Source organism: Lissotriton vulgaris, chromosome 1_1 (assembly GCF_964263255.1).
Source record: "Lissotriton vulgaris chromosome 1_1, aLisVul1.2, whole genome shotgun sequence".
Lineage (NCBI taxonomy): Eukaryota > Metazoa > Chordata > Amphibia > Caudata > Salamandridae > Lissotriton > Lissotriton vulgaris.
Genome location: NC_141685.1, coordinates 1396240146 through 1396252419, shown reverse-complemented (window position 1 = coordinate 1396252419; position 12274 = coordinate 1396240146). Strand labels below are relative to the sequence as shown.

Here is a 12274-nt window from a genome sequence, read left to right as displayed (position 1 = left end):
ACACACAAAATGGCTTTTCTTATATAGAAATGTCTATGTTATCATTTGTTTACATTCATCTATGCATAAAGAAAACATATGTTAATCTTTTTGTTAAACTTCACATTAGCTTATCAATGAGTAAATGTCATAAGAAACCCACACCAATCTTTCTGAATGCTTTTATGATGCAGTATCTAAATCAAGCTTCATTTGTGCATTTTTATTAAACTTGGTAACCTAACTCACATTTGTCATTATCATACATTAATGTCACAAATCCTTTTTCCAAGGTGAATTCATAGAGACAGACAAAATATAATGTATATGCTCTATTAAGGGTCTTCTAAAATCTTAAATCTAGTAACCCCCGCAACGTATCCATCAATAATAGTCTTTTAATAGGGGCCTGGGTCAATGTGCCGTAACTTCACTATCCTAAGTGTGTACAGTCATTAAACAGTGGTGTTTCCTTGCCAGTTATTCTGGTTGCACTTATATTGTGTAATCAAGTTACTCCTGTTCTGCACTTCTCCCTAGGGGCAGTGAAGTTAAGCAGTTTCAAGACTGCCATCAAATTACTCCTTTTCAGCACATTTTTGAGGGGTAGCAAAGTTGAGCAGTGGCGACTTAGGTCCTAATTTAAGGTTTGACAGACTGTACTCAATCTGTCAGGGTGGTGGAGGGCATTACGTCAGCCACCCTAATGGACTACAAGTCACCACATTTAGAAATGATCGCCAGCCAGTCGTCATCTCTATACCTTGAAAGGAACCGCTGTTAAAGTGGTTATTTTCAATGTTTAAAAAGTTTGGTGGACAGCCACCGTCAGTTTTGATGTCTAGTTACCATTATTTTTCAAAGTTTTTGTTATTCAGAAATAAACTCCACTAGTGGAATGTTGTTTCTGTAAAGCAAAGATCTAATGACTCTCATACTCTGGCAGTTTTCTCCCAAATATGGAGTTTGCTAGTGCTTTTTTTCTGTCCCTCACCCCCAGGTTTATCTGGCAGTGGTGGGCAGAAAGAAAATACATTACACTGTCCACTCTAAATAGCAAGGATGGTGCATTGTCCTTCCTCTGACATCCTCTAATCAATTGAGCCCTCAGAGGAAGATGTGCTACCTTTAAATGAGGTGCATGGACCAACAATTTGAGTTTAGGTTGTTCATTTGAGTTTGTGATGGAGTACCTTCTCTGCCACACTTTAAAAATAGATCATTAGTCTACAAGGGGTTAGAAACGAAAATACAGCACCAATGACAGAATGACACCCAAACTTAATATTCAGTCACTGCTATGAGGTAAATGGCACAAATATTAAAGTAAAAATATCATGTCACATGAATATCATGTCAAAAATATTGTGAATACCAATATATCGCAGAATAGAATTTATAATGTAGTCGTTGGTCTGTATGGTAATAGGATGGGAAGGTCAATAAATTGTAATTGATTTATTGACATTTTTAAATGTATATTAATTTATATTTTAGTAGTGAATTGGTATATTAAATACTAGTTGTCTATTTAATTGTTAATCAGGTCTTTTGTAACTGATAATTAACTTAGTATATTTTTATTTATTGTTAAAATTATTTGTTTTATTAGGATTAATTCATTGCTACATGTTTGTCTAATTAATATTTGTAAAAGGTGTTTAAAAGTTTTTATTTTGTTTTATTTAAGTAATATTTTCCTGTAAATGTTAATTTATTTAATGTTTGGGTGTTTGTGATATTTCTGGGTCACAGGGAAAGAAGTGACTTTAATTTAATATTAATTAACTTATTATGTAGATGATTGTATTTGTATTGTTTTGGTTTATGTTGTATGCAGCTTTTGTTTTCATAAAATAGGATTTAAAATGTTATTGTTGTTTGGAATTTAAATGTTTTCTAGAAAATATTTATGTGTTCAACACTTACCCTACATTTGCATACATTGGAGGTGGAATAGTAATTGGACTTTCCCTAATGTTGCTTAGATTGGAGTGGGAATAGCAAATCTAACCTCTTTGAAGTTGAGCGCTTTGCAGACTGATGAGTAGACTGGAATGGGGCTAGTAAATGTAACCCCTCTGAAGACCAACATTTTCTTACTGTTGAATAGATTTAAGTGAGAATAGTAGCTTTAACCACACCGAAGTACTATGCTTTCCCTTACGTGGCTTAGATTTGAGTGGAAATAGTAAATCTAACCCCTCAAAACAGTTTCCCTAATGTTGGTTAGAGTGGAATTATATTCAGTTCTATTTTGTTGTTTAATTTTATTTTTCCCAATGTTTTTATATTTTGTTTTTTATGTGTATATTGTTTTAATTTTTGTATTTAATATATTATTGTAAGTATTTTTTTGTTTTTGTTATTACTATTTTTGTAAATGTATAAATTATTAAAATATTGTTATTCTGTTCGTCTTAAAATATATATATCGTTGTATATTATTTGTAATTTTCACTTCAATTTAATGTTAATATTTAAATTAAATAAATGTAAAATGTTAGTTATTCCTATATATTTAATGTCTATATCTATTAATATATATATATTATTATATATGTAATTAAATTAAATTAAATCAATGATTTCAACTATTTAACATTCTATTATCTTGAAAGAATTAACTATTTCAAATAAATTACTTTGAAGTCAATATTTATTAATAAAAACAATATTGTTCCCTTTTTTGACTGATATTCTCTTCAACGATATTTTTGGCGCACTATTTTTGTCATTTCTATTATAAATACCTAAACGGAATATTTTGGTAAACTATATTTTGACACAATATTCATGTCACATGATATTTTTGTTCACAATATTTTGTCATACAACATTCTAATACTTAAAATATAATAGGACTATGTGAACAGATAATCAGAAAACGACCAATAGAAATAGGATAGATATAAAAACTCGAAAAAAAAAATCCTGACTCAGAGCCTGGCACCTTCAGAAGAACCAAATATGTGGTTATAGGTTTGACAAGCTAGAGAGTACATTTTCAGATATCATTTAGCACTAGCCTAGTGTTATCTTATGAGGCATTGTGCAGACAATCACAAAAAGGGTCAGGCCGCCTCAGTTTACTATTATGAATTGTAAATAGTTAAAATGTTGTGCTTGATAGAAAAATGGTAAGTGTATATTTTGGATGTGATCTGTGTTCCCGCTGATATAATGACTCTTATGGCAGCCTGGGCTAATCAGTGGATTGAAACTCTAATGTTAAGATATCAGTCAAAGCAATTCTATAACTTCATGTCCTAAAAAACGACCACAAAACAAAGGTCTCACACATGTGATGTTCAGACTGCCAACAGATTCTCAGTATCCTGTTAACAGGGTGTTCAATGAATCCCTTACCTACTTTGATTACCCTTGAAGAGACCACATTTCAGAAGTCTATATCTCAAAATGTAGTAATCTTAGTCAAATTTCTTTCCATACCAGGGGCTCCAATAAAACAGCAAATGGATGGTGGATGCCAAAGGCTAGCCCGACTGAGGTCAAAAATGGGATTTATGTCTTTGGTCTAATCACAGCTTTAAAGGATATTATCTACATATTCTTAAGGGCTGGAGAGATAAACTGCTCTGAAACCAAAACAATTGGCCACATGTAATGAAGTACAGCTTTAAGTGATAGGCTTGAAGAGGAAATAGCAAAGGGACCGGATGGAGGTTGTAGAACCGGGAAGGTTGGACATGGTTTACGCTCAAAACTAATTTTGGTGGGGAAACAGTAGATGTAGCTGCTGTACTTCAGGCCTAGCTTTGGCTGCAGGGATATTGTGGATTCTGGACATCTAAGTCCATTAAATTAGCCTCAAGGCAGATCTTATCAACTGCACCTTGAATAGGCCTTTTTGACAGCGAGAGGACTAGAGCTGAGCTAAATTTAAATTAGCTGGTGTCATTTCAGGAACTTCATGACACAGTTATTAAGCAAACCTCTGCAAAATTTTCTACAAATGGAACGGAACTTGAGCGGCTGTTATTTGGGGTGCTTTCGTTTTTGCACACCGGAACATCTGAACGTGAGTGGCTGTTTGTGGGGCTTTTCTACTTGTGGCGTATTTTATGCTAAAATATATCACTAAATGATGACCTTGCATTTTGCCTAATTAAGTGTAATTGCACATGTTTTGTCTTCATTTTGCAAAACTAGACGAAGCAAATTACGTGAATTTCGCATAATCCTAGACAAGACACGTCTCTTTTTATATGGAAGGGCAGCGAGAGGATCCCTGAGGGCAATGTGACATGGATTATTTTTGTCCTCCTTCCTTAATTGTATTTTTGCAACTGGTCTAAACTTTTTCCTCTTCTAAAATAGTTTTGTCTGCCTTACTTGTGCTGTGGATGTCAGAATAAAAATGTAATGTTTCTTCAGTGAGAAGGCCTGTCTGTTGTGCAACTTACAATGCAGAGGGGTGAAAATATGGAGTGGAAAAAATATAATGTGTACCTTAGACCTAGGTTTCAGATCCCAATGGTTGCACCATAGTTCATGCAAATTGCAATAAGTTTCTGAAAAGTATGAACAAGCTTTACAAGTCCCCCACCATCAATGGCTTGTATTACATGCTTCCACAATCTACCTCCACCAGAGACATGCAGTTTAACAGCTTCCACAGTCATGTGAACATGTATTTAAACACTTGTAAAATCCCCCATCACCTTGCATGCATTTTTTATTTTTATTTTATCCCATATCTTCCACCACCAGCGACATTTATTTACAAGCAGCCATAGCTCTCTTCCAACTGGGAGATGTATTTACAACCTGCCGATGTCCTTTTTCACTAGGGACAAGCATTTGAAAACATCAATGATCATTCCCCGTGAGGGTCACATATTTACAAGCTTCCCATATCTTCCTTCACCAGCGATGTGTGTTTATGGGCTTCCCATGTGCTCCTCTACCAGGACATGTATTTACAAGATTCCAATCCTCTTCTAGAAGGGTCGTGCATTTGCAACTCCTACTGTCTTATGCAAGGGGTTTTAGAAGTAAAATTGGGGCAGATTACAAGATAATTCTAGTGAAAACTGGTAGCAGGTGGAAATGATAGAGCCCTGGTTGAACCTAAGAGTCAAAGAAAGTTAGAGGAGCACTCAGTAGAGGTTTTGGGGTGGAGGTGAAGAGGAGGGTGGGGCTGGAGGAAGAGACTGATGCAAGCAGTGGGGTTTGAGAGGCTGGCAAGATCCAGGTTGGCAGAAACTGAAGCATGGCATGTTACCCTAATAGTGAACTCTACTTTTTCCTATTCATTGCAGGTAACCATACGATACGGCATGGATCAAATGCTGATCACTTTGCAGGATACTGTAAAGATTTCGTTTCCAAACCGGCTGTGCCTGGATGTGGTCAACTGTCTGTTTATTGAAGGATTTGACTTGCATTCTTACAGTGTGGCTACAATGTTTAAGGAAGGATGCTGAAGCCTGTGGTGACAGCCTAGAGTACACGCCACAGAAACTCCCTGACTGTGGGAAGTCAGCCCGATTATCTAGAGAGGGCGTGGAGTTTGAGCTTATCCCATGGGGTGTCATCTTTTTCAATAAGGTCCTCTGTATACGAATATGTATTCTGAATAAAGTTTTCTTTTCTTTATTAAATTGTTGCTTCTAGAGTTAGTTATTCCTCTACATCTATTTCTGTAACCAGTAAAAGGGCAACACCTTAAAAAATATATCTCTTCTCTTACGACTATCCCTGCAAATGTGCTGCCTGGCCATGGTTGAAAAATCTATTTTTGGGATACCATATTCACTTTATAAAAGGGATTCTGGTCTGGCAAAAGGTCTCTACGACGAAAGACCGACCAATGTAATTTCGCATCTGCAAATGGCAGAAAGACAGAAAAGCTTTTTTATATCGCTTTGTTCTGATTGTCCCAACTTTTAAGTTTAATACCAAGTGACAATATTATTCAATTATTCATTTACTCACTAAACATTACCTTAGCCAAATGTGATTCCTGCAGGAATTACTGTCACATGAAGTGTCATTACAGGAAGTGGCCTCCCATGATGTCTCACTCAGTGAGGACGTCAGTGACACAGAGGAGAAGGAGCCTGGGTTGTGATGTAGTTAGTATCTTGTTTGTGAGTTCTTACAACATGTATACTCAGCAATTCACAGATGCGTCATGTCAGAGAAGGAGGGCACGTGACTTAGGCAATGGTTGCATCAGAGTTCTTAACACTCTGTGAACAAAAAGCGCAGGATTTTTCAGGTTTCAGAAAAATAATTTGCATTGTGATTAAGGGCCAGAGAACAATGCCGGTCAGACTTACATCTGACCAGTTCTGTGGTAGAAGCAGGACGGCCCAACTAGTAGTCGGCGGTCCCACTGCCTGCATTACAAGAGACCGCCTTAACGGCGGTCACAATGTGTATACTTTGTCTTGCGGCGTGTGCTGCGGACTGCAGCCCACGCTGCATTACAAAATATGCACATCTTACATATCCCTGCACTATGTTGTAGGCCTCATTTGGTGCCGGCCACATGGTGCAGTGACATGTAGGGTTCACCATAGGTGCCCCCCAGGGCCCAAAGCAGAGGCTCAGGGGGAAGGGGGCCTGCTAGGGGCCCCCAAGTCACTTTCTGCCTACCTTTTCATGGCGGGTTAACCGCCATGAAATGGCCGCCGCATAGGGACATCCTAATCCCTGCTCAGGCCCGCCCATTGTATGGAGTAGCATTCCAGCCGCTGCACTGATGTGATCCTTGATCCTGTCGGACACAGTGGTCTTTCCCCCCACCAGTCATGATCCGACCGCCTGCAACATAATGCGACGGTCAGATCAGATGGGCTGGATGGCAGTGGGACAGCCACCGGCAACCTGACGGTGGCTGTCCTACCGCCATCGTAATCAGGCCCTAAATCACTAGAAACTGTATTACTTGACCTTTGGCCTGACAGTGGCATCACCAAAAAAATCATATGGGAAGAAATGTGACTCGAAAAGTGAGTGGAAAAGATAAGGTGGCTTCTGACCCAGATGACAGCAAGAGAAATGAATTGCCCTTTGAGCAAGTTTAAGCGAGGGCCCACATGAAAGTCGTTACAAAAAACATTATGGGACAATGCAGTGTTGTTTATTGGTAGCTAGTGATATCTGAAATTGGTGTGGTGTAAATGCCATCTGGACAGTAGTGACTAAACCTGACTTACTTGAAGGGTACTTTCTGTGGGGTACTCCTAAAAAAAGCTCTTGAAAAACTGGATCCCAAAAGATCATTTTAGAACAGTATTTTCTGTCATAAATATACAGAAAACTGATAGGTTCCGAGGTGTCACTTATGAAAAATTCCAATACTTTCAAGATGTGGCAAGTAAAGTTGACAGTCCGCAGGGGTGTTGAATATCCACCTGCCTCCAGAAAACTGTGGCAAAAACTGCCTTTACAGGACAGATTGACCTAACAAATGTATACAAAACCATAGGCGACTACACTGTGACAATAATTACCACAAATGTGCCTGGTCAAGCATTAATCCAGGACTGTGCACTGTCACAACATGGCAGCTAAGAGCATGCTAAGAATTACCACCATAGTTGCTAGGGTTGATACTAGTCCTTTATTGGGCACAACTATTTGTATTTGTATTTTGTGAAGCGCAACATTCATCCCAAGGGACATCACAGTGCTGGGATAGATGGAGAGCCTGCTTGGAGTGAAAATATGGTAAATGCTAAAGACATCAGGTCTGGAGCCATAATCCATGAGCATCACTACTTGAGTCCTGAAAAAAAACATGTCTTCAGCTTCTTTCGAAAACTCATGTGATCCTCAGTGAGAAGAAGCTCTAACGGGAGGTTGTTCCAGTGGGTAGCTGCCAGATAGGTAAAGGAAAGACCCCCTGCTCTAACTCGTTGATGTGTGGGGTTTTGGCTAGAGCGTGACTGCCTGACCTAAGGTCGCGAGAGGAGACATAGAATTCCAATTTGTTGTGCGGTATTCTGAGGCTATGTTTAAACAGTGCTTTGTGCGCATTGCTTATACTCGGCTCTTTTCTGATAGGCAGCCAGTGTAGTTCTTTTAGACAGGCTGAGGCTGAACTATACCACGGGATGCCTATAATATGCAAGGACTTCCGACCATTATGATGGGGCAATCGGTTTCCTGCTTTGGATTCCCACAATACCGTGAATTACTGTAATTATGGAAGGACCAGGAGTATCTGAGGGGTGGTCTGGTCACCATTGCACCAGGGATACCTACAATATATGAAGAATTGCCACCATAATGCCAAAGCCAGCAGTAAACATGGTGTGGGTGTCATAATTGGTATAAAAGTGGATCAAGCAGCAAAGTTGCCGGAGATAACTGATCACCACGGATTCCTGTGATCTACTGCTTGCCCAAGATCCACAAAAACCCACAATCACCACCAGGCCGCCCCATAGTTTCGGGCTGTGGTTCGATCCTCGAACCATTAGGGCATTACATAGATTATTTCATCAAGCCATTCGTCCCTGAAACCATCTGTTACATCAGGGACAGTATGGCTATGATACATTTCATAGAGGATTACCCCTTTGATCCCACATCCAGCACTATGTGCACGCTGGATGTGGAATCACTGTACACCAATATCCCACAATTTGAATCCCTCCGTGTGATTGAGAAGGTCCTTGAATCAAGAGCACGTCCTCATAACGTGCCCTCTATATTCATCCTTGAGCTACTCGAAATCTGTTTGACAAAAAACTTTTTTCTTTTTGAGGGACAATTTTATGGTCAAGTCAAAGGAACTTCCATGGGAGCGATTTTTGCTCCCAACCTAGCCATTCTAAACATGGACCATCTGGAGACCAACAGCATTCTCCACACGTCTAATCCTTTCCACAATGGCATTGCCTTGTGGAAAAGATATATTGACAATATTTTTCTACTATGGAATGATTCTCCTGAAAATCTCACAGCCTTCCAACACTGGCTGAACAACAACAGTGGCGGACTTTGCTATACTCTGTCCACTAATAAGGATTCCATCCCTTTCCTTGACTTACAAATAAGACACACAGAAGGCCGTCTAACCACCACACTGCATCACAAGCCCACTGAGCGCAACACTCTGCTCGAATACACTAGCCATCACCCCCAGGCCCTACGCGATTCCTTACCCTTCTCCCAGTTCCTCCGCATCAGGCGTAACTGTTATTTTAGGGATGATTATTTTGCTGAGGCGAAGATCCTTAGCAAAAAACTTAGAAGTAGAGGTTACCCACGTAAACTGGTGCACAAATCTCTTAAAAGGGCTTGGTATTGCCCAAGAGAGACCCTTTTAGAGCCCAAACAAAAGAATGCACCGGACAAACTCATCTGTGTTACCACATTCTCACCGGCATCCAATGCCATCAGAAAAAGTGTACTGAAACACTGGCCAGTCCTCAATGCGGGGCAACTAACACTAGACAAGCCCATGTTTGCCTTCAAGCGTGCTAAGAATATTAAAGATCATCTCGTTAGGGCAGCTCTCCCGCCACAAACACCAAAAACCACTGTAAATGATATCTGGGGCCTTCACCCACTCATAGGCCATGCTAAGTGTGGGGGTTGTATCTGTTGTGACACCACAATCGAAGGAAAAACGTTTGAATATGGTAACATCAAATTTGAACGGAAATATTTTTCTAATTGTAATTCTGCGAACCTAGTGTATGCCATTCTGTGTCCTTGTATGCTCATCTATATAGGACAAACCAGCCAAAAAATAAAACTCCAGATCGGTCAACATCGGAGTAGGATCAAATGCAAAACAGCGAATGCACCACTTGTGGAACCCTTTTCTACCAAAGGACACAGTGAAAAAGACTTTCTCTGGACTGTGATTACAATTATCAAACCACCACCCAGAGGAGCAGACATGTCACAACTGCTGAATAAAGAAGAATTACACTGGATCCTGCGTACCAACAGCATTCGTAATGGGTTAAATCGACTTGAGGACTGGACGTCCCTGCTGTAAATTTCTAGAAATTCATTACATGTCATTAAGTTTCAGAAAATACAGATATTGTATTTCCTTCTGTGCAAACTGCATGTTGACTATAGTATAAATCACTACTGTAAAATGGCCGCCGCAAACACTCCCTTTCACCTCACCCTCGCTACCCAGTCCTTTCACGCTGTTCACTCCCCTTGAGATTTAAACCCGGGAAACTATGCCGATCCAGCACCGGATCGCCACACCCGCGGCAGCGTTGATTCTCCTACCCAGTAAGTTTACTCCTGCTGCATGCCAAGACTGCCACTATACTAGCGAGTAGCTTTTATCTTTTTTCTCGTATAATTCGGCATTCCTTCGCTTCATTCTAGATAGCCATTGTGCTCCTCGCATATTATTTAATACGAACGAGCTGTGTTCACCCGCTCCGGACAATTTTAGAAACCGGAAGAACATAAAGCTAAGGATTAAACCCGATTTTCCAGGTAACACACTTTCCTAATCCCTTAGAGTAAATGTGCACGCCGCGCATTGTCAAGGCTTTAACCAACGGTTTATTTCTTAACAGATAGCCTGACATAGCGGTGCTTACCCTGTAGAACTTCCTACTGATCGCCTCACAGTTACTACGTAGGTGCTATTCAATACCTGTTTAGACCTCTTGCCAAACCGCTGTTATTGGCAGTAAGCACGCCCAACCCCCTCTGTGCACGATTCGAACAGACAGTGCACACGACCCATTTTTAACAAATGGCAATATCGTCCTGCACGCCCATGATTTTAGGAGAGTGCTATTATGCATGTTACCGCCTTAAATATATTCTCACAGTCACTGCGCCGTAATTTCTCGCATGATGCCACAAACTATGTTTCATCCGGACTCCTCACTCCTCAATTATTTTAAACACCTGTCACGGACAAATGACCCACTTTAGCCAATGTCAATATCGTCTTGCACGTCCACGTTCTTAGGAGAGTGCTATCATGCATGTTACAGCCTTCATATACTCTCACAGTCACCGCGCCGTTTTTTTCACAGGATGCCACAAACTATGCCTCACTCCTCAACTGTTTTAAACACCCACCACGGTTAAAAGACAGAGTGCGTCACCCGAAATCACTCCATGTATAGCCATAAAGGATCTTTGTTATATGCCTGTTACTCATGTTATTTTCTTTTGTCTTCCCCCCCTTTTCTTCCCAATGTAAATATGTTTGTAAAGTAAATGTAACGAAAAGGCTTAAATTTTACTAATGGTGTCCAAGACAACAATAATATCATCCCTTGTCCTGGTGATGATGCCTCTATTTTAGAAAAGGCATCGAAACGTCGACCTTTAACCCCATATGCAAACTTTCTATGTAACATTGAATAATGCAATGGTGGTTTTTTTTTGAACATCTCAAGTCTGTTTCACTGAAGTACAAGTGCACAGACAGATTTTTTGCTTTTTCCACTTTTCTCGTTGTTGTGTCTTGTATGTTAAAGGTCACGGCTGTGCCCGCTTGACATCTTTTAGAAACTTTGAATTTCACTTAATAGAAAATAAAAATCCTGTCCGGACGGACAGAAGACATACTACTTACTAAGTGTATGATCATTGTGTTCTTTGTATACTACTTTCATATAGGGACCACTGTTCTTTGTAATAGGAGATAACTGTGTGCACTACTTGAACAATGTTTTAACTCTTTTATCTCAATATTAGCTGTAATTATCACGATGATAAACAATGTTCATACAGAAAACAGCTTAGTCAAAAATTTATGTCCAAGAATATTTTCATTGTTTCTCTGGAACAAAACAAATTTCAAAAGAATTTCAATCGATTTACACCATATATTCTAGTACACTTGATACATGGTACAAAAATATAGAAATAAAGTACAGTCTTCTTATTTCATGTTCCACTTAATTGTGTGATGCCATATGCATTTCGGGACCTATCGTCCCTTCTTCAGGGGACACTGTGAAATAAACAGATATTAAGCACTTGATTACCACCTTGTCAAGTAACCATTATTTATAACTACCAAATTTAATGAAACTCCCTCTCGGTATGGTATGAACTGCATAACTCCCGCATGTATACCAAATTTCCAAGACAATAAAGTTGGTGTCATAATGCCATGGATTTTCCTCACATACTGGCAAGAATTACCACAATTATACCAGTACCAGTAATATGTGCCAGTAGTATGCCAAGTGTGAGTGCCAATGTGATTGGAGGCCTCAAGAAAGCCTGCACTCTCTGCCCTACTGCCTCAATAGCATCTACTTCCACTTTCCTTATCACTTGTGCTTCTACCTGACTTCAGGTGGAT

General features: G+C 39.6%; 1 protein-coding gene across 2 annotated transcripts in view; it reads left to right on the top strand.

The window, feature by feature from the left end:
• Positions 1-11533, top strand: part of LOC147750572 (galectin-1-like) — a 116334-nt gene extending 104801 nt beyond the window's left edge. Inside the window, exons 4-5 of one of the 2 annotated variants that reach the window (XR_015310084.1) lie at positions 5265-6345; positions 6424-11533. Coding sequence is in view for 1 of the 2 variants with exons in the window: in XM_086966957.1 (XP_086823083.1) it covers positions 5265-5429 (165 nt within the window). In the remaining variant the exon portion in view is untranslated. Of the gene's footprint in view, positions 1-5264 lie in introns of both variants that reach the window. The other variant, XM_086966957.1, reaches the window with a different exon arrangement.
• Positions 11534-12274: the final 741 nt, after the last annotated feature.